We start from the raw sequence: 24,887 nt of genomic DNA on the forward strand, positions 1-24,887 counted from the left end.
GCAAGGTGCAGTGCTGCAGGCCAACCTGCAGAGGAAGATCACAGTGGATTCCTCGGGTCACTTACAATGAACTCATTTTTGCGCAATGCAAGAAGCCAAGTAATGCAGCCATCGCTGGCTGCACACAGCCGTTTCTCCCACCACACCCAGAGGTCCAGGAAGTATGGCCGGAAGAGGCCACAGATGTGCCTGGTGGCACTTGACGGAGCTGGGGGTGGGGACCACTTCATGTTTAGGCTGCTTTGGGTCAGAATATGCACACACCACCCAACAGTGTTGTGTGGAAAGTAAAACAACTAACATATAATGCACTGGTGTGCTCCCAAATTGAGAAGCTATCTTCAATAAGAGGGCACTTCAAAAAGTTAGCAGAATATGTAATTAAAATACGTATACTTTGGTGCAAAAAAAAAAAAAAATTGAAATCCATGTATGGTAGGGGGTAAAGTCTTCAGAAGGCTCAGGAAAATGTGTTACAAAAAAACTATGCATGGATATCAAAAGCTGTCCATGAGGGGCTGGTGCTACGGTGCAGTGGGTTAAGCTGCCACTCAGGGCATCAATCAGAATTTCTGATCCAAGTCCAGGCTCCTCTGCCTCTGATGCAGCTCCCTACTAATTCATGGGGGACAGCAGATGATAGCCCAAGCAGTCACCAGATGTAGTTCTCAGCTCCTGATCCTGGTCTGACCCAGCCCTGGCTATGGCCGGCATTTAGAGAATGAAACCAGTCAATGGAACATCTCTGTCATTCTGCCTTTCAAACTAAAAAAAAAAAAAAAACAAAAAAGCTTTTGCATGAAGGTAAGCTTAGCTTTTAATTCCATTTTTCAAGAGCTTTTTTTTAATGAAATTCCTTCAGATGCGCTGAGGGTTTCCGACACAATCCGTGGATAATATCTGCACTCATGTGACAAACCCAAGAGCCTTCCAACTGTCAGCTGATCGCTCACCACTGCGGCTCTCATTGCCACTTCTGGAAAACTAGCTCGAAAGTCTGCATGGGAATCTTCCAGTGCCTTAAAACCTGCCAATTAAAACTATCCAGCATCATCTTCAGGAGAAAGCTGTTCTAACAGCTTAATCACAGGATAAAGCTGGACCACCCGATGAGCAGTTCTTACTGACAAACCCTCTCTGTGTGCAGGCCACAGGTGAAATGGACGGAACTCAGAATATCACCTCCAAAAGCACTGACTGCCTATGAGGCTGGGGGGAAATGAGGCAGAGAACAATCTAGAAGCTGCCCTTTGGTCCGCCTGGGTCTCCCCCACCAGACCCGGGTGAGGTGTTTCACTCGGAAATCTAAGGTTCTCTTGGAGGTTAAGGTCTAGCCCCAGATCTGTACAAAATACCTAAGACATCAAATCACAAGGAAGGTCACAGGCACGTTCAGAAGAGCACCAGGTACAGGAACACACCCCGGCACTCAGACTCGCAGGGGTGACGCCGACAGCCACCCCACCCGGGAACACTCACTTAGACTGGGTCTGCTTGGTGATGTTCCGAATGGTGGCGCCTTCTTTTCCTATGATGGCTCCAACAAACTGGGTAGGCACCAGCAGGCGTAGGGGCAAGTCGCAGGGTTTCTGTTTGGACGCTGATCCCGGGGACCCCTGCCTGGATGAGCCCCTCTGACCAAGTCCCCGGCGGCCTCGCGGCTGCTGAAGGAGGTTCTGTGGCGTGGCCATCTCATCGGGGATGTAGGCTACTTTCAAGGTGAAGTTCTCCAGCTGGAAGCCATTCAGTTTGTCCAAGGCTCTGAAAGTTGACAAGGGCAGGAGGCGGGAAGAAAAGCTGAGCCAAGTACTCACCCTTTTATTAGCCCAGGAACACCCACCTCTTCCACTCGGGATTACAGTCTCTCAAACTTCTGAATAAAGCCCCTACCCAGGGAGCAAACACAGCTCTCCCAACCCGATCCCCCACTTTTCCTTTGAAGTCCACACGGGGTAGGGGAGAAGGGGGAGCCAGCAGGTTCCAAACGGAACATATTTGCCATCTACAAAGGAAAAATACAAAGTTAAAAAAAATCATTCTGTTGGGACCGGCGCTATGGCACTGCGGGTTAAAGCTGCCACCTGCAACACCCACATGCCATATGGGTACCAGTTCATACCCTGGCTTCTCCACTTCCAGTCAAGCTCCCTGCTATTGCACCCAGGGAAAGCAGCAGACTATCGCCCGGGTGCCTCGGGCCTTGCACCCACATGCGAGACCCTGATGAAGCTGCTGGCTTTGGGCTGGCCCAGCCCTGGCCGTTGCAGATGTTTGGAGAGTAAACCAGTGGATGGAAGATCTGTCTTTTCCTCTCTTTCCATAACTATGCCTTTCAAATAAATAAATCTTTAAGACAAAAAAAAAAAAAATCCTGTTATCCTCCTGAATGAGTTTAACCCCGGGGATCAGTAGCAGCTTAGAAATACTCCAACGGTAGGCGCCACATGAACCAGCTGGCTTGTCCCAGCTAGTCTTTGCAAAGTAGAACAGAAAAGACAGGCATCAGAAGTATACAGTATGCTCGCTTTACCCTCTAGGTTAACACAAATCATAAATTAGTACAAATGTAAAACAATACAAATGATTCAAAAGGTGTTTGAAACATTTAGGAAACCATCAACAAGTATCTCTAGACTGGTGGAATTTAATACTCAGGACAGTCCATCAGTGTTTGTTTTTTTTTTTTTTTTTTTTTTTTAGATTTATTAATTTACTTGAAAGCTATACAGAGAGAAGGAGAGGCAAAGAGAGAGAGAGTTAAAGGTTTTCCATCTGCTGGTTCACTCCCCAAATGGCCGCAACGGCTGGAACTGTGCTAATCTGAAGCCAGGAGCTTCTTCCGGGTCTCCCACGTGGGTGCAGTGGTCCAAGGACTTGGGCCGCCTTCCACTGCTTTCCCAGGCCATAGCAGAGAGCTGGTTTGGAAGTGGAGCACCCAGGACTCGAACCGGCCCTATATGTGATGCCAGAACTGCAGGCAGTGGCTTTACCCACTACGCCACAGTGCCGGCCCCAAATCTTAGTATCTTATGAGCCAGTCCCTGAGACAGTGGCCCAGGGCCTTGTGGGGTTTATGGTATGATCTGAAAGCAGGCAGGCAGGGAGGGCAGTGAACCACACAAAGGGTAGAGAATCTATCTTCTAATCCATCAATTCTCATAGCACCAGTCTTTGCAGGGAGAGCTTTGCTGCCTGCTCCCATCTCTCAACTTCACTACAACATACATAAGGAAAAGAATCCAAAACTTCATTATATCTCAGTGACTCTGCACCAGAACCAGGACCAGAACATTCCAGTGTTGCAGAGTTCCCTCTCAGGGATCGCCCCTCCCCTAAAACTACTGATTCACTGTGCCTGTCTAAAATCACACCTAAGTACACCTGCTCTGTATTCTCTCATGGCTGGCACCTTAGTTCTTCTCTAAGACTCCCCCAAATGGTGTTTGACTAACTACACACATGCCTTACAAGAGGGTGGCAGCTGCTGCGCGGGCTGCAGGGGAGAAATGTCCCTTGCCTCACCATTTCCACTTGCCACCAGAGCCAGAGCCCTCTAATGAGTCTGTGGTACTGCCCACTCGCTCACAGACCTGCTGACGCCAGGGGAGTTGACCAGCTCAGCGGCAAGTACATCCAGCAGACCCAGCCACCACCCTGGGGTGCATCAACAGCCCGTATCCTCTCACCGATCACATTTTGGGCACAAAAGAGCCTCTCTCTGAGGCCAGTTATGTTGCAGCCACATTTCAGTGCATGAGGGAGGAATTTGACAAAAACTGGAATGAGGAGCACTGCACAAGGGGCCCTGAGTATGCACGAGCACCAGCTACCCCGTGTATTACTGCTACAGCTGGGAACAACTTTCTTCACATTACCTGGTAGGGAACTGAATCCAGGGGAAGATAAAGTTGAAGGATTCAACACTTAACGAGGGGCTGGCACTGTGGCCCCAGCCTGCAGTGCCAGCACCCCACATGGGCACCGGTTGAGTCTCAGCTATTCCACTTCCAATCCAGCTCTCTGCTATGGCCTGGAAAAGCAGCAGAGGATGCCCAAGTCCTTGTGCCCTTGCACTCACGTGGGAGATCAAGAAGCTCCTGACTCCTGATTGGCTCAGCTCCAGACATTGCAGCCATTTGGGCAGATGAACCTGTGGGTGGAAGACCTATCTCTCTCTACTTTTCTCTGTAACTCTGCCTTCAAGTAAATAAATCTTTAAAAAAAAAAAAAAAAATCACCTAATGACAGAGTCCTGCAATACTGGATCATGGATGAATACGCTAGTCATGGTGCAGTGGAGACCAGAATCTCGACACCCATCTATTCCTGCACCTGTTACAAAGCCCAAGGGACAGAAGAAATGGTTTCTGATTCAACTTCAAGAGAAAGCCTTACTGGGGCCAGCGCTGTGGCATAGCAGGTAGAGCCGCCACCTGCAGTGCCGGCATCCCATATGGGCGCTGGTTAGAGTCCTGGCTGCTCCACTTCTGATCCAGCTCTCTGCTATGGTCTGGGAAAGCAGTACAAGATGGCCCACGTCTCTGTGCCTCTGCACCTGTGTGGGAAACCTGCAGGAGGCTCCTGGCTTCGGAGTGGCTCAGCTCCAGCTGTTGCAACCATTTGGGGAGTGAACCAGTGGATGGAAGATCTCTCTCTCTCTGCATCTGTATAACTCTGCCTTTCAAATACATAAATACATCTTTTTTAAAAAAGAGAGAAAGCCTTGTTTGCAATCTCTAAGAATTACCAGTTGGGAACTCCACCATTGAACTGAATGACAGTGTACCAGGGCAGGTACCAGGCTCCCTCAGCTGGTGCGCAGGTTAGAGAAGCTGGCTCTCTACAGCTGGTGAGCACAGCTACACAGGGTGCAGAAGAATAAATGTGGTAGAAGAGTTCTGTGGCTTTCTCTTTGCCATGCCCTAAGCTGCCTCTTAACTTCTTATTGTTTCAATAGGAAATTCACTGTGAAGGTCCTGATAGCAGTATAAACAAATATGATAACGTGTATTTACTTTTGGTTCTACTTTTTTTTTGGGGGGGGGGTACAACATTAAAGCAAATCAACTTATTTCTATTTGTACTTTTTAAATTAAACTTAAAAATTTTAAAAAAAGAGAGAAATGGACAACTCAGGGCAGGCACTTGGTTAAGATGCCACCCAAGATGTCTGTATCCTTCATAAGAGAACCTGCTGAGTCCTGACTCTTAATCAAACTTCAGCTTCCTGCTAACGCACACCCTGGGAGAAAGCAGATGGCTCAAACACATGGCTCCCTGACACCCATGTAGGATACCCAGATGGAGTTCCAAGCTCCTGGCTTTGGCCTGGCCCACCCTGGCTGTTGCAGGCATTTGAGTGAACCAGCAGATGGATGCTCGCTCTCTGTTCCTTTCAAGTTTTAAAAATTAAAATTTCAATTTTAAAAAAGTAGATGATAAATTGGTAGAGAAGATAGGCATACATACACACCCTCCTAAGAATACACACCATCCTAACTCCCCAGTGCACAGTACCCATCCAACCCCCCCCCAAAAAAAAACAAGCCCTTGCTACTCGGGTTCTCTCCTCAGACTCTGTTCCAAGAGACCCAAGTTCAGCCCAGGCAGGAAAACTAGAATAGACATAAACCCATTTCTCTCTAGTTGTGCACTGTGGGTGTTTCCAGCTATACACTACCTCCCTTATTTGGAGATCTATTTTCATTCTTGACTTAGATGGGAGAAGAGAAGTCCCAGCATCAAAAAGAGACCAAGAGCACAGAATTGCAAGGCAGGTGTATGCCAGCAGCCAAGGCCACTCACTGCCGTTCTCAAGACCCCAAATTCTGCCCTCTTTTCTCACTGCAACCCCCTTCTCCACACCCTGCAGTCCCCAGCACAGAAGTCAACTCTTCTAGTAAAAGATGATAGTCGGGGCCAGCACTGTGGCACAGCAGGTAAGGCTGCCCTCTGCAATGCCGGCATCCCATATGGGCACCAGTTCAAGTCCCGGATGCTCCACTTCTGATTCAGCTCTCTACTAATGCGCCTGGGAAAGCAGTGGAAGACGGCCCAAGTGCTTGGACACTTACACCCACATGGGTGACCTGGAAGAAGTTCCTGGCTCCTGGCTTTGGCCTGGCCCAGTTTCGAGCGTTGAGGCCATTTGGAGAGTGAGCCAGAGAGCGGATGGAAGATCTCTGTTCCTGCTCCCCTGTCCATAACTATTTCAAATAACTAAAATTTAAAAAAAAAAAAAAAAAAAAAAAAAAAAAAGGATCCTAGTCAGGCAGAAATACAAATCTCACGAGAAGTTGCTCTGTCATCAGCACCAATCCTCCCCAGCACTTTCCAGAACTGCTGCTAACCACAACAGCTCTGCTAACGACCTGTCCTTCCCGTGTTGACAAACACACGGACACGTGTCCAGTTCCCAGCCGAAGCGTAACTGGGGGCCGTGGCACACACTGCTCCGTGGCTGGTGTCCCTGGAGTGCAGCCCATCCTGGGAGGTTCCCATGTGGTCTCCGTGTCCTCAGAGAGGACCCAGGCACAGACCACACTTACCTTCCTAATGCTCTGATGACAGAACCTCCCAGGAGCAGCCTCAAAAAATTTGTGGAAACGCATATTATAAAAAATAAAAACCCTGCATGAATTTCAATTCCATTTTCCCATATGGTTCTTTGCTTTCCCTCTCTTTTTTCTTGAAAGAATGTGGATGAAGAGCCCCTACATATGGATCTTGCTAAAGGAAAACAACAGCTAAGAAATGTTATGGGTGTTGTTGCTCTGTGTTTATTATAGAAAACTGATGTTGTAGAAATTTCAATTACTCAACGTGACTTTCAATTTTTTGAAGGTCAGAAGCAAAGAGATCACTGAAGTTTCCTTGAAAACCCTAAGGAAACCAGAACCGAGTGAAGGAATCCACTGCATCTATTGGCATAAACAGGCTCCCTTAGAACCTTTCCCATCGCAACACTGCTAGCCTCAGAAGCCAGCCAATGTTCATGGAATGAAGTCAGCAATGTTACCAAAAACGCAAGCCACTCCTCTCTCGAGACAGACGCAAATGCAGAAACATCCTTCTCCATGGAGATAAACAAGAAGCAAACACGCAGTTGCCAAATGATTCTAGGTATTCTGGAACTATCCCAAGGAAGTCACATGTGTCCCAAGAAGCAGCTCCGCTCAACTTGGCAGAAGCTCTAACTCTGACCTTCATTGTGCCGCTTCCCCAGGACTGTTACTGGAGGGAAAAGCAGAGTCTCTCAGGAGGTTGGGTGGCAGAGCGCTCCTGCACCCCCTGCACTAAGAGCTCCAAATGCAGGATGAGCCAGGCGGAGGGCAAGCAACTCCACTGTGCGCATGGGATGGTCTCGCTGCCACCTGTGCAGAGCTCCTGACTCGGACACGGCCGACAAGGCAGGGGAGCACCTGACTGCCAGGCAACGGCTTTTCTCGCGACTGAGGGTCCTAAGTTTCTGGATGCTACGCCTACCACCAAAACCTGTTGTGCAGTTATTCAGCCATGTCATATGGTGGTCTGCTGAGTTCATGCAGAAACCAGGCACCCCGGGTTCTAGTCCTGGTTGAGGCGCCAGATTCTGTCTGGGTTGCCCCTCTTCCAGGCCAGCTCTCTGCTATGGCCCAGGAGTGCAGTGGAGGATGGCCCAAGTGCTTGGGCCCTGCACCCCATGGGAGACCAGGAGAAGCACCTGGCTCCTGGCATCGGATTGGCGCAGCATGCCATCCATAGTGGCCATTTGGGGGGTGAACCAACGGAAGGAAGACCTTTCTGTCTCACTGTAACTGCCTGTCAAAAAAAAAAAAAAAAAAAAGGCCAGTGCCATGGCTCAATAGGCTAATCCTCCACCTGCAGCACCAGCACACCGGGTTCTATTCCTGGTCGGGGTGCCAGATTCTGTCCCGGTTGCCCCTCTTCCAGGCCAGCTCTCTGCTATGGCCCGGGAGTACAGTGGAGGATGGCCCAAGTGCTTGGGTCCTGCACCCCATGGGAGACCAGGAGAAGCACCTGGCTCCTGGCTTCAGATCAGTGTGGTACGCCAGCCGCAGAGGCCACTGGGGGATGAACCAACAGAAAAGGAAGACCTTTCTCTCTCTCTCTCTCACTGTCCACTCTGCCTATCAAAAAAAAAAAAAAAAAAAAAAAAAAAAAGATCACAGTCGAGAGGGTGAAGTGGATCAACCTGAAGTTGAGAGGCAGGGAGAGAAATGCAGAAGAAAGGAGATGCATAGAAGTTAAAGCTCCCCAGGGTCAACACGCACACATCTGAAAAGTAGGGAATAGCAGGGACAACTGGAGACCAGCACCTAGTCCAGCCTCAAGGAAGCAGGCTGGTGCCTCGATAAGGTCATTTTCCAGTCTGGTGATCACCACTTCACCAGTACAAGTGGAAGGTGAGACTTATGTGTCCTCTCAACTCTAGAACTGCATGTCTAAAATCCCCGTTTTCTTACTTCCAGATGTCTCTGCTGTGATAAAGCCCGACAAAACGAGGTGCCGTAAATCCAATGCTCTCATTGCCAAGAATGAAGCTGACACATGCCACTCAGCAATAGTCATGGAAAGCCTGGTGAATCACTGCAGGTGTGCATCTTAAGGAAGCAATGAGAGAGAAAGTTCTAGTATTTACCTACAGAGGATTCCATGACTAAACTAGCTCTAACAGCAAATCACACTACACAGGGGCAGGCGTCTGATGCTAAGTTAGCCAGTGTGCCCTCATCCCATATTGGAGTGCTGGGGTTCAAGTCTCTGGCTCTGGATCGATTCTACTCTGTTGGTACACACCCTGAGAGGCAGTAGGTGATGGTTCAAGTTCTTGGGCCTCTACCACCCATGTGGGAAAACGAGATGGAATTCCTGGATCCCAGGTTCCGTCTGTTAGGCCATTGTGGGCATCTGAGTAATGAACCAGTGGATGGGAGCTCTCTCTTTGGTAAATAAATAAAACTAAAAACTACCACTTGTCACATTACGGTGTAAAATAAGAACATCAGGACAGGCATGTGGTGCAGCAGGTGGGATCCTGCATCCCATCAGAGTGCCTAGCTCCACTTTCAATCCCGGTTTCCTGCTAACGCACACCACCCCAAGAGACCATGGCTTAAGTTCCAGGCTCCTGGGATCAGCCTGGGCCAGCCTTGCTGCTGTGGGCATTTAGGGAATGAATCGGATGGAGAAGCTCTTTTTTTCTTTCTTTCCCTCTATCTCTGCATCTCAAAAACAAAACAAAACACTTGCACACACCCTAGACGCACGACAGGAGTGCATACTTGAACTATAAATTGTGGTGAGGATCCACAACCATGTAGATATTATCAACTGTGTAAACATGTTTGACGAAACAGCACACAGCTGGGGCCTGGCCAGCTCCTTCACTTCTCGTCGCGATGACGGGTGCTGACTCTCTGCTCGCCAGTGTCTTCCCACAAGACCTCCAGCATCAAGAGACCGGTGGCTGACAAAAACAAAATCGCCCATTCCCCAAGGGACTCAGACGGAAACTGAGAATAAAGTCAGGTCCAGCTCCAGGAAGAGATGAAGAGCCGAGCTGGGTGTGTAAGGAATGGCACCCAGGAGGCCACACGTGACCGGGCTGGGCCAAAGCCACCGTCGCCGAAACGCTGTGCACAGCTGCATGTGTTTCACTGGAGGTGCTATTTTCTTTCTCTATGCTCTACACTTGTGATTTTGTTCAGTAACAAACCCATTAAGCCTATTTTTTAAAATGTTAAAATGCATGGGACAAAGTTTATAAAACTATATATATAGAGAGAGTGATGTAACCATTATCTCTGGTTCAATATCAAGAAATTCCTTTGTCTCGCTGCTCCATCTATTTCTTCTTACATCATAAACCTTCTATTTACATTGAGTTTTCAAAGTTTAAACAAGGATTTCCTCCCCTTTGGCCGCAGCCATGTTGCTCCCAGCACTTCCGATCCTAAGGGCCAGAGCCTGCTACAGAGCTTCACGCTGACGGCACAGGATCTGCAATCAGTTCCCGCTGTGAACATCCTCGTGTCCCCACAAAGCGGATGGTAGAAACCAGAGCCCTAAACAAAGCAAAGGGTAAGAACTCCATGCTTGCACGTCCCCACTTCCTCGTCACACAGGACAGATCCTCCTATGGTAAGGACGCAGGTGAGCCAGCGACTCCAGCCTGTCCAGCTCTGAGGGACAAGAGGACCTGAAATACAGACCCCTACTTTTAAGGACCTGAAAACTCTCATTATTTTTAGTGATTTCAGTATTTTAAGAATTTAGCCATTTGAGACCTAAGCTTTGATCAAATGCGTGCATTTCCTATACTGTGTGTGCTGCTGTCCTTCGATTATTCTTAGCCACACGGTGGTGAGAATGTCTATGTTGTATTGTCTTAGAGACGGCCTTATTTGAGTCTTAAAAGTGGCACCTGTGGAGCTTTATATAACGAAGCGACTACAACACACACTTTTAAACTTGGTCCCTAGCTCCCCAGGGGCCACTCATCCCTGAATAGTAACAAGGTATCCCAGCTGCAATGACGCATGCATAATAGCTCATTTTTAGCTCTTGTAGGTATTACAGTGAGTGTTTGGGAGGCATTATCTGACTTCTTCTTCAGTAGCCTCATGAGCTAAGAACTATAATTATTCCCATTTTAAAGATGGTGGTGAACCATGACAGATTAACTTGCCCCAAGTCCCAGCTAGAACAAGGGCAGCATAGAGTCTGTTCTGTGGCACCAGGCCCTGAAATGCATCCTCTAAGCTCCCGGGCTCCACTCTCACCACACACAGGCCCACTCCAGTCACAGACTTCCAGGCAGCAGATGCTAAGAGAAAAGAGGTCAACTCGGAACACCAGTGCAGCCTCATCCCTAAGATGTGAGTGTTGGGTGGGTGCCAAGAAAAGGGGCGTGGAGTAATGAGACGGCATCTGCGTGGGCAGCGGATGATCACGGAGTCGGAGTCGGGCTGGCAGGGCTCAGGGGTCTCATACAAGCAGCCTGCTCCAGTTCAAGGCACTTGGAGCTGCTCCAAAAGCAGCCAGGAGCCAACAGGTGGAACCAGAGTCACTCTTTTCTGGGTGCCCGTGTGCCTGGCCATTAGGTAAGATTATTTCCTCTAAGTATATGCAGATATGCATGCATGTGCTTATGTCTTTTGAAGATCTGCTTATTTTGAAAGGCAGAGCTCCAGGGTAGGGCTGAGAGAGTTGGAGGCAGAGGTCTTCCATCCACTGGTTCACTCTCCAAATGGCTGCAATGGCCAGAGCTGGGCCAGGCCAAAGCCACGAGTTGAGAACTCCATCCAAGTCTCCCATACAGGTGGCAGAGGTCTAAGCACTTGGGTCATATTCTGTTGCTTTCCCAGGGCTTTAACAGGGAGCTAGATCACAAGAGGAACAGCCAGGACTCAAAATGGCACTCATGTGGGATGCCAGCATTACAAGGAATGGCTTAACTCACTGCGCCACGTGGCTGGCCTGTTTTGAAGCTGATAAAAATTGAAGTTCAGAAAGGACAAGGTTACAAATCAGGACCGCCAGACCCACCATCTCCACCACATCTAGTGCCTCTCAAAGAAGATGAATTGTCTGGGGCTGGTGCTATGGCGCAACGGGTTAACGCCCTGGCCTGGAGCGCCCGCATCCCATATGGGTGCCAGTTATAGACCCGGCTGCTCCACTTCCTATTCAGCTCTCTACTATGGCCTTGGAAAGCAGTAGAAGATGACCCAAGTCCTTGGGCCCCTGCACCCATGAGAGAGACCTGGAGGAAGCTCCTGGTTCCTGGCTTCGGATTGGCGCAGCTTCAGCTGTTGCACCCAACTGGGGAGTGAACCATCAGATGGAAGACCTCTCTCTCTCTCTCTGCCTCTCCTTTCTCTGTGTAACTCTGACTTTTGAATAAATAAATAAATCTTTAAAAAAAAATGATGATGATGAATTATCCTCCCAGGATGACAACACACTCCACCATCCCTTTCTTAAACACGTTCCAGAAAACTAGACAATACTTTTCATAACTTTTAGCACAAAATCAAGTTATCCAATCCTCAGATCTATTCTAAACTTGCTCCCAAATACTCAGTTGCTTTCTAATGCTACTCAGGGTTTGGAACTAATTCATGGGCAGGTGGAAAAATGATATTCTCGAAACACAACCTGACTTGGGCTAGACCTGAAATTAGGCGGGCCCTGTGCGGATCCTCTTTTCCCCAACAGGAGGCATGCATGTCTGATGACTGGCACTTGGCCTTTACGTTCACCTGCAATGTTAGGTCGATAGATCGCACTCAATACATGATAAGAGTCAATATTAGAATAAGGGCTGCGACGACGACTTCCCTAAATTGAAACTCACAGTCAATTTGCTTAGGTTCTCTAATTACCTGCATTTCCTAACAGCTTCTCCCTCTCCTCCGGATCAATAGCACTCTTTACCAATCTGCACCAATCACTGTAAATAATTTTTAAGACGACAACAAACTTGAGTTTCAGCATTGATTCTGCCTTGACCACTGTTCCCACGGTTGTACTCTCAATGATCTGAATTTATTGTACTGAAGAGGAGGGGCCTGTCACTCCCCTTGTCCGCACTATAAACTTTATCTTGTGCTCTTCAAAGGTGGGCTATGTCTCCCACACGTAGTCTCTCAGTTTACTGAGCGGAACATCTTTCCCCTTTATCATGAAGCCTCAAATGGCAATCTCCAAACACCCTGAGCTTCTCATATCATTTCCTATTTTCCATCCTATAAGGACTCGGCCCTGCAAAATGCTGTATAGATTCTTTGCTACAAGTCAATCATGGAAAACAAATGGAGTCACTGCTTTCTCACTACTCCTAACTTTTATGCCGTACATGATAGGGTTGAAGTGAAGAACAAAATTTGCAGAATGCCCATGAGAGTATAGCAGGCATGGAAAGCCAAGATATCATGGGAAAAAAAAAAAAAAAAAAAAAGACCTAAATGAATGATCTCTGTGAGTGAGATCCCAGTGGAAAGAATGGGGCCATCAAAGAAGGAGGTACCCTTCTCCGAAGGGAGGAGAGAACTTCCACTCTGACTATGACCCTATCAGAATAAGTCAAAGTCAGCGAACTCTAAAGGCTTCCATAGCCCTGGCAACTCATGACTAGAGCCTAGGGAGATTACTGACGCCATGAACAGGAGTGTCAAATTGTTAAATCAGCAACAGGAGTCACTGTGTACTTACACCCCATGTGGGATCTGTCCCTAATGTGTCGTCTAAAGCCAAGTGATGCTATAACTAGTACTGAAACAGTATTTTTATACTTTGCGTTTCTGTGTGGGCACAAACTGATGAGGTCTTTACTAATTATATACTGAAGTGATCTTCTGCATATAAAGAGAATTGGAAATGAAAAAAAAAAACACAACCTGGTGTTAAAATGGAAATGGCATAGAAAATTAATTAATTTGAAAAAAAAATTATGTAGGATCTCTGTCTTTAATGTGCTGTACATTGCTATTTAATGCTATAATTAGTAATCCAATGGTAGTTTTTTCACTTTATGTTGCTATATGGGCAAAATGTTGAAATCTTTACCTAATATATACTAAACTGATCTTCTGTATACAAAGAATTGAAAATGAATCTTTACATGAATGGAAGGGGAAAGGGAGCGGGAAAGGGGAGGGTTGCGGGCGGGAGGGAAGTTATGGGAGGGGGGAAGCCATTGTAACCCATAAGCTATACTTTGGAAATTTATATTCATTAAATAAAAGTTTAATAAAAAAAAAAAGTAAATAAAAAAAATGCCTCAAAAAGGCTAGCAAACAAACAAACAAAAAAAATTTGCAGAATGCATCCACTTGTCTTAACTCATACTGCAATTCCTGTAATCACCAGCACCTCATATAAACTGGTTAAATTTTTTTTTTTCTAAATGGGGGCAGGCATTTGGCCTAGTGGTTAAGACACTGATTATGATGTCTGTGTCTCACATCCTGGCTCTGGCTCCTGACTCCAGCTTCTTGCTAATGCAGATCCTGGAAGGCTGAGGTGATGGCACAAGAAACTGGATCCTTGCCATCCACGTGACTACCGCCAATTTTAAGAATAAAGTTTTGCACCATGTAAACTTCCATCTCTTCCGGTCGTATCTTCCCCTCCTCAGTGGGCATCCCAGCTGAAGTCCCACTTTCATAGCCTGTTTTCCTGTTAGAGCTCAGGATTGGCCAGTGTGGGCTGGCCTTCCGTCTTCCCCACACAGAGGGCCATCTGTCCCTGCCCCTCCGCGCCTGCAGGTGCTGAGACTGCCACACTCAGTGGACACTCAGCACCGTGCTTGAGCGAGCCGGACGCCGTTCCACTGGGCGTGTGACCTGAGCAGACCTGTTAAAAGCAGTATTTGCAGGATCCTGATTTTCTCTCTAGTGCTTGGTCTGTTCATTAGATCATTTGAAGCCTACAGAATTAGCTTTTCCTCAGGCAGACTGTTTAATCTGTGAGGTTTTGTGTTGAAATATACTTATTCCTAAGGCTTTACTGCTCCATGTCTGCACACTTCTCAATGACAACAGTAATCATGAAAGAAATCAACAAGCAACAAGACAACATTCAACACCGTTGTCAGTTTAACGCATGATCAACTTACCAGCTTTGGGCAAACCAGCAATAATGTACATGTCATATGGGGTGGGGAGACTTTATGTAATCTGGCCACACCACCTAGGCCCAGTGCTCCTCACAAACTGGAGAGAATTTAGCTCCACAAGAGATTGCTCTAATGCTGGCATTCGAGATACACTGAAAATGTAACACAACTTTAGCCAACGCAGATTCTTACTAGACAGTCAAACATAAAAGGCAAGGCAACTGCACGGTCCGATTTTGCAAAGTAAGGATTCTTTTGGCCACCCACCAGCCCTTCTCCAATTTAGAAATCCACAAAAACATTAGTTACTGTACTTAGCCTAGTTATTACACATAGATAAAAAGTTTCAGGCTGCTTACTGTCTAGCTTGGTCCTTACTGGAATAGGTTACATTTACGACTGCAGTTTCCGAGTCAGTGTTCACTAGAGGAAGAGAAAAACGAAGAGAATCAAAGTTAGTTCACTTGCTACTTCCTTCCTTTCCCAAATTTGAAAGCAATTCAGAAGACAGGTACCTTGCTCACAGCTCTCCACCACTCCATACTGGACTAGTAAACTATCCAGCACCTATCAGGAGGGGGAAGAGAAAAGCAAAAATTTTGAGTTTCCCGAGTTACGAACAAGGGCAGGAACATGTTTTAACACTAAATAATTGTAAAGGAAAAGAAAGAAAACCATAAAGATCCAGGGCTCTGGGCTGCAGAAGGAAGGGGAGACGCCCGGCAGGCTGCTCTCTCCTGCCCTTCCCTGCACCCCAGACTTCGATCTCTTTCCTCGGCCAGCCGAGAGGTAGCAGCGATCAGAGCCACAGCCACGTGGTTCCTGGGGCTGCAGGAGGAAGCAGCGCGGCTCTCATACAGACGCCACGGCAGCATCCTTCCTCCTCATCTACAGAGACGTGCGACAATACTCCCAGGTGAAGAAACCCAAGCTTTATCTGTAGGATGTTCCTTTCCAAAGAACTTCCTTGCACGGCCAATGGGTCAACAGAGCAGGCTACTGTGGGGCAGGCTGTTGAGTGGAGGGAAGCCTGGAGGCCTGAAAGGAGGGGAATGTACGCGGTTGTGAACACGCAGGCACAAGACAGGTGAGCGTGTCAGTCCACGCTGGCTTGGAAGGCGTGTAACTTGAAGCTGTTTTCACCATCATTGCCGTAGTCACATTATTACACGGTGCATGCTTGTCCAATGGAGAGGCTATTAAGACAGCAATTATGAATGTATCGTAAACTGCACGTGTGTGTCTCATCAGTATAAACCAAGCCCAGCTGTCCTTAGCTTCCGAGAACCACAACAAACTTTTCTTGAAAACTCAAAGTAACTACCTGTAAATACACAGCGACCGCTTACTCAACAACTGAACTGCAAAAGCTGAAGGGTCGTCCCTTAAAAATATTCTCTGGCCCAGGCCACAGCAACTACTAAGAAACACACTAAATTTTCATACAGTCTCCTCCTAGATGTTAGGCAACCTCTCTAAAGGAAGCTTCATCTTGTACAGTATCTTTCAGGCTTTTGTCTACTGGGTCTAGTTTGAAACCCATCACAAGGTTTGTCTGTGGATGAACTGTGTCTTTTAAGTGAGGTTAGTATCTACTTGTGAACAGAATGCCCTTCCACGGTTAAGTTTCGACTTGGTAAACTGTTTTGAGTGCCATGTGCCAATAGCACCATCAAATCAAAGTTTATCCTATTTGCTTCTGAGCACTTCAATAATACTACATAAATTCCACTCATTTGTCTCACCTGCTAGTGTGTGTGTGTACCCCAAAAGAAGTTTTTGGTCACTGCTCTATCCCCAGCACCAGGAATACACAGGCACAGACGACATTCCAGTATTTCCCAAGGGAAGCCAACACTTCCCCAAGGACACTCTGCCTGTTCTATAGGGGAGTCTGGCATACTGTGCTGCCCAAGGACGTATTTTATAAAGGTCAAAAAACCAAAAAAGCCTATCAAAAACACCATCCAAAGAGAAAATACAGGGGCCGGCGCTGTGGCTCAGTGGGTGAAAGCCCTGGCCTGAAGCGCCGGCATCCCATTTGGACGCCGGTTCGAGTCCTGGCTGCTCTGCTCCTCTTCCCATCCAGCTCTCTGCTATGGCCTGGGAAATCAATAGAAGATGGTCCAAGTGCTTGGGCCCCTGCACCCACGTGGGAGACCCAGAAAAAGCTCCTGGCTCCGGATCAGTGCAGCTCCGGCCGTTGCAGCCATCTGGGGAGTGAACCAGCAGATGGAAGGCCTCTCTGTCTCTACCTCTCTCTAACTCTTTCAAATAAATAAAATAAATCTTTAAAAGAGAGAGAGAGAGAGAGAACGAGAGAGAGAGAGAACGAGAACATACAGGGCCGGCATTGTGGTATAGCAGGTAAAGCCACCACCTGCAACGCAGACACCCCATATGGGTGCCCATTAGTTTCCTGGCTGCTCCACTTCTGAACCCAGTTCCCTGCTAATGGCCTGAGAAAGCAGTGGAAGATGGCCCAAGTGTTTGGGCCCCTGCACCCACATGAGAGACCCAGATGAAGCTCCTGGTTACAACCTGGCCCAGCCCAACTGTTGCAGCCATTTGGAGAGTGAACCAGCAGATCGAAGATCTCTTTCTCTAACTCTTTCAAAACAAGTAAATATATAAATAAAAAAATAAAGAAAAAGTACAACATTCATTCCTCAAAATGAAAAAGAAAAAAAGCAACTTGTTTATCTTTCAGACCAAAATGAATAATCTGCAATACTTATATGTAAGAAGAAAGCTAACAAAGTATCTCAATTCATTCCATCTTGTCATTAAGGCACCAGGAAAGGCCATCTGCCATTCACAAATTAGCTTTGACAGGAAAACCGCTTCCCAGCAACCTGGATGGCTGAAAGGTGGGGGCGGCAGGGTGGTGGTGGTGGACAGGGTCATCACCAGCTTGTTTAAATAAACCTCGTTCTGAACTCCCAGAAGGCCGGTGCCATGGCTCAATAGGCTAATCCTCAGCCTAGTGGCGCCAGCACACCAGGTTCTAGTCCCAATCGGAGCGCCGGATTCTGTCCCGGTTGCCCCTCTTCCAGGCCAGCTCTCTGCTATGGCCCAGGAGTGCAGTGGAGGATGGCCCAAGTGCTTGGGCCCTGCACCCCATGGGAGACCAGGAGAAGCACCTGGCTCCTGCCTTCGGATCAGCGCGGTGCGCTGGCCGCAGCGCGCCGGCCATGGCGGCCATTGGAGGGTGAACCAACGGCAAAGGAAGACCTTTCTCTCTGTCTCTCTCTCTCTGTCCACTCTGCCTGTCAAAAATAAATAAAAAATAATAAATAAAATAAAATAAACCTCATTCTGAACTCCCAGAAGCAACGTGTTCAGTCATCAAAGGCATCAGTTCCCATGGTTTGGCTTACATCACCTTAAATAGCATCATAAAACTTAAAACACCTGTGATCTATCAACCAGGCTGACAAAACCAACCAGGGCGAATGAAGCTAATGCTCTCCAAGCTCCACTGGCCGAGACTTCGGGTGCATCTGTAGAATGGGACTCAGCAGTTGAGATGCTGGTGCCCCACCTGAGTGCCTGGGTTTCAGTCCTGGCTCTGGTTGGATCGGCTCAGCTCCAGCTGTTGCAGCCATTTGGGGAGTGAACCAGCAGATGGAAAATTCTCTTTCTCTCTCTCTGCCTTTCAAATAAATAAATAAATCTTAGAGAGCGCGAGCGAGCAAGCCTGGCTCAGCTATTGCAGTCGTCTGGGGAGGATCGATCTCTCAGGTCTCTGTTTCTCCCTCCTTGTCTGTAACTCTGCCTTTCAAATAAATAAATCTTTTTTAAAAAACTATTTTTAAATTGTAGAAAAATATACATCAAAAATCTTCCTGATGCCGGCATTGTGGCATAGTGGGTAAAGCTGCTGCCCATGACACCAGAATCCTGTATGGGCACCAGTCCGAGTCCTGGCTACTCTACTTCCGATCCAGCTCCTCGCTAACGTGGCTGAAAAGGCAGTGGAAGATGACCCAAGTACTTGGGCCTCTGCACTCACGTGAGAGAACCTCCTGGCTTCAGACCAGCCCAGCTCCAGCTGTTGCAACCATTTGGGGAGTCAACCATCTCCCTCCCTCTCTTTCTCTATTACTCTGCCTTTCAAATAGATAAATCTTTCTTTAAAAAAACAAACAAACAAACAAACAAAAAAACCGGGGCTGGTGCTGTGGCATAGCTGGTAAAGCCACCGCCTGTAGTGCTGGCATCCCATATGGGTGCCGGTTCAAGTCCTGGCTGCTCCACTTCCAATTCAGTCTCTGCTGTGGCCTGGGAAAGTGGTGGAAGAGGGCCCAAGTGCTTGGGCCCCTGCACATGCGTGGGAGACTGGGAGGAAGCTCCTGGCTCCTGGCTTCGGATTGGTGCAGCTCCGGCCATTGCGGCCACCTGGGGAGTGAACCAGCAGATGGAAGACCTCTCTCTCCCTCTCCGCCTCTCCTTCTCTGTGTGTAATTCCTTTCAAGTAAATAAATAAATCTTTAAAAAAAAAAAAAACTTCCTGTAAATATTGTTTAGGATTTAACATGTTTAAGAGAAAATTGTTTACATAAACATTCTATTCCTAAGAATACATTCTACTTACTGTCAATGATCCAGTCTGTAAAATCTCTACAAAGGTAATTGTAATATAATACACTAAAAATGGTGAACTTTGTCATCTATAAATTTTACTTCAATTAAGCTTGACTATAAAACAAAACAAAAGGATTTCAGCAGCTCATGTACAATATAGCAGGACACTTTTTTAGCTACTAAGATAGAATGACACATCTATTATAAACAAAGGAAGAGTAGGGGAAGAAACAGCAGAGGAAACTCTTCTGGAACTAGTGATTCACTGTGGACCTGCGTGGAGAGCATGGGAGCCCAGGTTCGGGACACCAGAGCCAGACTCAACACACCAGCGCTGGAACGCGAGGTGAGCCCAACCTCAATAGCCCGAGACACCAGCGGGCAAGCGGAAAGAGGAGGCTAGAGGGAACGAGGCTTGAAACTCCGTGGGGAAAAATTCACCAGGCTAACTAGAAGAGAGAGAGGAAAAAAATAAAAAAAGTGACCGATACGGACACGAGTTTCTCTCTCTCCGCTCACCCCCCAAAGGCGAGCAAGACAGAGCAGGCGCCATTTTGGACATACGTCATAAGCAGGGCGACCTCAGGTCTGCACCAGCCCTGAGCCTAGCAGAAAAACCTGACTCTGGGGGGAGGGGTGAAATAACAGGAGATTAGCATCTAACTTGGCAACCCAGTGGGAGACTGCAGGAGAATTGGAGCCCACACTGAGGGCAGCACAGATTCCCTGTGTGGTCCTTGGGAAAGAGCTTCCAATCTCTGGCTCCTGTGGGTATATCATTTGCCTAACTACCTCCAATTACCTTCAGCTGTGCGGAATTACTTCCCTTTTGAATCAAAGAAAGAGAGATTTACCACACCTAACCTGGGAGTGTCATCTTTGACACACCCTCAACCCTGAGGAACCACAGCTCTCAGTCCACACCCATCTCAAGCCTCTAAGACTCCACTGAAAGCAGACAGTCCACTTAATATAGAGCCATAATGTAACAAGAAAAAACACCACAGTGAAGAAACCAAATATCTCCAACATGCCAAACAACAAACGCAAAAACCGAGGTAACAAGAACAAGGAAGACACTATGACACCCCCAAATGAAAAAGACACCCCAATTCAAGATTATGAAGATGATGAGATAGAAGAAATGCAAGAAGCGGATGTCAAGAAATTGGTAAGATCATTAAGAAGTTCTCAAAAACAAATTCTTGAATTACAGAAATCCTTAATGGTCAAGATAGAAAATCTCTCTCATGAAAATGAAATATTAAGGAGGAATCAAAATGAAATGAAACAACTAGTAGAAAAAGAAACTGTGATAGTGACGAGAAATCATAATGAAATGAAGAATTCAATAGATCAAATCACAAACACATTAGAGAGCCTTAAAAACAGAATGGGCGAAGCAGAAGAGAGAATATCAGACTTAGAAGACAGAGAACAGGAAAGGAAACAGGCAAACCTAAGAAAAGAAGAAGAAATTAGAAATCTAAAAAATATTGTCAGGAATCTACAGGATACTACTAAAAAACCCAACATTCGGGTTCTAGGAGTTCCTGAAGGCATGGAGAGGGAGAAAGGATTAGAAGGCATTTTCAGTGAGATACTAGCAGAAAATTTCCCAGGTTTGGAGAAGGACAGAGGCATCTTAGTACAGGAAGCTTATAGAACCCCTAATAAACATGACCAAAAGAGATCCTCACCACATGTTGTAAGCAAACTCACCACAGTGAAACATAAAGAAAAGATTCTAAAAGGTGCAAGAGAAACGTCAGATTACTCTCAGAGGATCTCCAATTACACTCACAGCAGACTTCTCACCAGAAACCCTACAAGCTAGAAGGGAATGGCGAGACATAGCCCAGGTACTAAGAGAGAAAAACTGCCAGCCCAGAATACTATATCCTGCAAAGCTCTCATTTGTGAATGAAGGTGAAATTAAGACTTTTCATAGCAAACAGAAACTGAAAGAATTTGTTGCCACTCATCCTGCCCTGCAAAAGATGCTTAAAGATGTGTTACACACAGAAAATTGGTCACCAATATGAAAGAAGGTAAAGGAAGGAAACCTCACAGCAAAAGATCACAGGAAGCTCAATTTCTCTCTGACATAGAATTAAACTCTGATGCCCTGTTAAAGCAATGTGTTAAAGTAATCTACTATGTTCTCTTGATGTCTGTTAAATTCTAATTGTTCAAAAACAGCTGAATTTTTATTAAGAGCTATGGGTTATTTAAATATGTGCTTATTTTCAAAGATTTGAATAATCACCTGTGACAATGATCAAATTTGGTCTATGTTATGTCATGATTTTAAGGAATCTTATTTCAACCAGATATTTTGGATTTTGAGCCTTCTTGGCGTTCTTGACAGGCATTCAAAAAAATCAAAGTTTCAAACAATCTGGTCTCTAAAATTTCCAGTAAATCCTGGACTTTGGTTTTTCCAGTTTGGGCCCAACTGAAAAAATCGAAGGACCTATGTCTCTCATCTTATAGAGACACCAACTAATCAGGCTATTTGGATTATATTAGAAGTACTGTCAAGATGTGATTTGGTACCAAACTTAAAGTTTCTATAATGGAAAATGCTATTAATACAAATGTTTGAGAATTAAAAAGTCTAATGATCTTGTGTTACTAGACATGATAGTTATCTTAATGAGAAAGCCCCAGAGGCCTAAAGGGTTAAATAATTGTAAAATCCTACAGGTGCTTTCAAAAATACTGTGAAGTAAGCAAGTGCCTCTTGTTGGTTGATGAGTTTATAATTTTAAACATGGCGACTTAAAGTCTTTTGTCATCTACAGTTATATATGATTTGCTGCTCATAAAACTAAAGCGTTGTTGGTTCTGTGTTTAGTTGTCCTCCTATAGGTTCCTATGGACTCTTTCCAACCACTTCTATTGTATTCAGTACTTTGGGATGGCTCTGTAAACAGATGAAGCCAATAATGTATTAACAGTACCAACTGAGAGAAAGTATGGTTAACTGAGGTTACTAAAAAGAAAAAGCAATTCAAATCAATTGGCAATCTACAAAAAGAGTTAAAGATTTTAAAAGCTATTATTAAAATTGCTATATTGGTCTACTATGCTATGTTATATGTGTGTACATATTGTATGTCCACATGGGGAAATTTTATTAAGAGTTTTATTTTAAATGGCTTATAGATAAGATTGTCCATAAATTTAAGCTGCTAAAATCAAAGATACATTTTAATTTGTGGGACCTGAATCTGTGTATCATATGTTTTAGACTTGTTGGTAGAAAGAAACTAAAAACATTTTATATGGTTGTGCTTAAGTTTACTGGTTAAACAAACTACATCATGTTAGATATTTAAGAGGTGTTTTCAAATACATGATTCTTAAAATTTATAGAAGGCATTGGACCTTCTGGTAAATGTTTTCTTAAGTTGTTATCTAATGGTTGAAACTGTTTGCTAAGTATTCATGTAATATTGCTATTGTCAGCAAGCGATCTAGGACTTGCTCCCTCATTTCTCGATTCTAAGCCCAACTTGTTCTTTCATTTCTCTATTCTCTTCAAGGTAGGAAACTAATTCTATTATGAAGGAATCTGTAGGATGCACAATTTAATCTTTAGACCTTATAAAAGAGATGGCTAACATTTTTCTGTAACAGCATAGCCAAAATAAGAACTTAAATAATAACCTCATAGCTAGATTCACTTCGCCATCAGCGAAGTATACAGTAAGTAGAAAAAACCTCCCTTTCAGACCAAAGGGAAAGAAAGTTTTTAAGTGAGAATATAATTTTCCTCATGGGCATTGTCTACCTTAGAAAAACTACTACAGAACATGCCTGTGACTATAGACTTGTAGTTCAGGCCACCGAAGATTAGAGATGGGACATGGACACTCCCTTGACTTGCATCCTCAGGTCTGCTTTAACACAAACCAGGAGGAAAAGAAAGCTAGGCATCAGAAGCAATGGGTGGCGGGCCTATTAATGGCTGATCTGTACAGTGATCTGCCCTCAAGGAGACCCAACAGGCCAATCCACTGCAGTGGCTTTCAATGTGGTAAGCCTGGGCTACAGCAGAAGTCAGCTTATGAAGAGCCCTGGCAGCTCTGCCAAGAGTTGGATCACTGGAAATGGACCTGCCCTGGAGTCGAAGGATGCCCAGGTCAGAGCCACAGATCTCATTGGCTCTAAGCTGAAAAGCCCTTCACTCAGCCCAACTTCCAAAGTGACCACTGCAGCTGAGGGTATGGTCAAGTAGAGTCAGCAACATTGCAGGCAGAACTGTAAATTTCTTGTTAGAGATGCCACCTGCCTTTACCTGGCCAGCTCTCCTCCCAGGCCAGCCAAGTAATGAAAGTCAACAGAGTGCCTTCCCCTAGGAGGTTCACACCTCCCTTAGGATATACCCCATGTGAAGAGATAGGTAGGTCTGGGCCTCTTAACTTACAAGGCCTAAAGCCCACCAGATTATTATCAAGCCCCTTCTATCAGGTTCTATTTGCCTCTCAATCAGAAAACTTAATTGTAGCTTAGACAGCACCTTTCTTAGCTCCTCTAATAATGACTCTGTCCTTTGTTCTAGACCCTGTCTAGCGTACTTGGGCCTCATTCCTTTGTAATCATAACCTCTACTCTACCACCAATGGCTCTACTCCCAACCTGTGTGTACTGATGGTCCTCTTCCCCCATTAATGCTGTATAATTGTTCAAACCTGGTAAATGCCACTCTTAGGATCATTGGTTACTATCCTCACTCTGTCCTTTATGACCTTGTCTAAATATGATCAGAGTCGGCAAACTTGGAAGGCTTCCATAGCCTTGGCAACTCATGACGACAGCCTAGGGTGGTTACTGGCACCATAAACCAGAGTGTCAATTTGTTGGGTCAACAACAGGAGCCACTGTGCACTTGCTCCTCATGTGGGATCTCTGTCCTTAATGTGCTGTACATTGTGATTTAATGCTATAACTAGTACTCAAACAGTATGTTTCACTTTGTGTTTCTATGTGGGTGCAAACTGTTGAAATCTTTATACTAAATTGATCTTCTGTATGTAAAGAGAATTGAAAATGAATCTTGATGCAAATGGAAGGGGAGAGGGAGCGGGAGAGGGGAGGGTTGCGGGTGGGAGGGAAGTTATGGGGGGGGGGGGGGAAGCCATTGTAATCCATAAGCTGTACACTGGAAATTTATATTCATTAAATAAAAGTTAAAAAAAAAAAACCTAAAAAAAAAAAAAAGATAGGCAAAAGAAAGCTGTACTACAATGAATAAATATATTTGGTCCCTCAAAAAAAAAATAATTTCTCTTATATAAAATAAACATATATGCAAAGTTAAAAAAAAAAAAAAAAGCCAGTAACCAACAAACAAACAGGTCCAGCACCAGTCTCAGTATCTGGTGTGAGCAAATCAGCAACACAACCGGGGCAGGGCGGGGCGGCCACACAGACCCTTCGGACAGAGCCCAGCCCAGATGATGATGTTTTTCTCAAAGTCAGAGTCCCAAGTTTCAGGGGTTAAAAAGGGAGGGCTGGGCCGGCGCCCTGGCTCAACAGGCTAATCCTCTGCCTTGCGGCGCCGGCACACCGGGTTCTAGTCCCGGTCGGGGCACCGATCCTGTCCCGGTTGCCCCTCTTCCAGGCCAGCTCTCTGCTGTGGCCAGGGAGTGCAGTGGAGGATGGCCCA

General features: G+C 46.0%; 1 protein-coding gene across 2 annotated transcripts in view; it reads right to left on the reverse strand.

Moving 5' to 3' along the window:
- The window catches only part of IGF2BP3 (insulin like growth factor 2 mRNA binding protein 3), a 141,921-nt gene that overhangs the window by 31,853 nt on the left and 85,181 nt on the right, over window positions 1-24,887 (reverse strand). For both annotated transcript variants that reach the window (XM_062179310.1, XM_062179309.1), the window contains exons 4-6: window positions 15,139-15,190; window positions 14,983-15,046; window positions 1,480-1,761 (exon numbers count right to left, since the gene is read on the reverse strand). In XM_062179310.1, coding sequence (XP_062035294.1) covers window positions 1,480-1,761; window positions 14,983-15,046; window positions 15,139-15,190 — 398 coding nt within the window. The remainder of the gene's footprint in view (window positions 1-1,479; window positions 1,762-14,982; window positions 15,047-15,138; window positions 15,191-24,887) is intronic.

This window comes from Lepus europaeus, chromosome 20, assembly GCF_033115175.1.
Source record: "Lepus europaeus isolate LE1 chromosome 20, mLepTim1.pri, whole genome shotgun sequence".
In the NCBI taxonomy this organism is placed as follows: domain Eukaryota; kingdom Metazoa; phylum Chordata; class Mammalia; order Lagomorpha; family Leporidae; genus Lepus; species Lepus europaeus.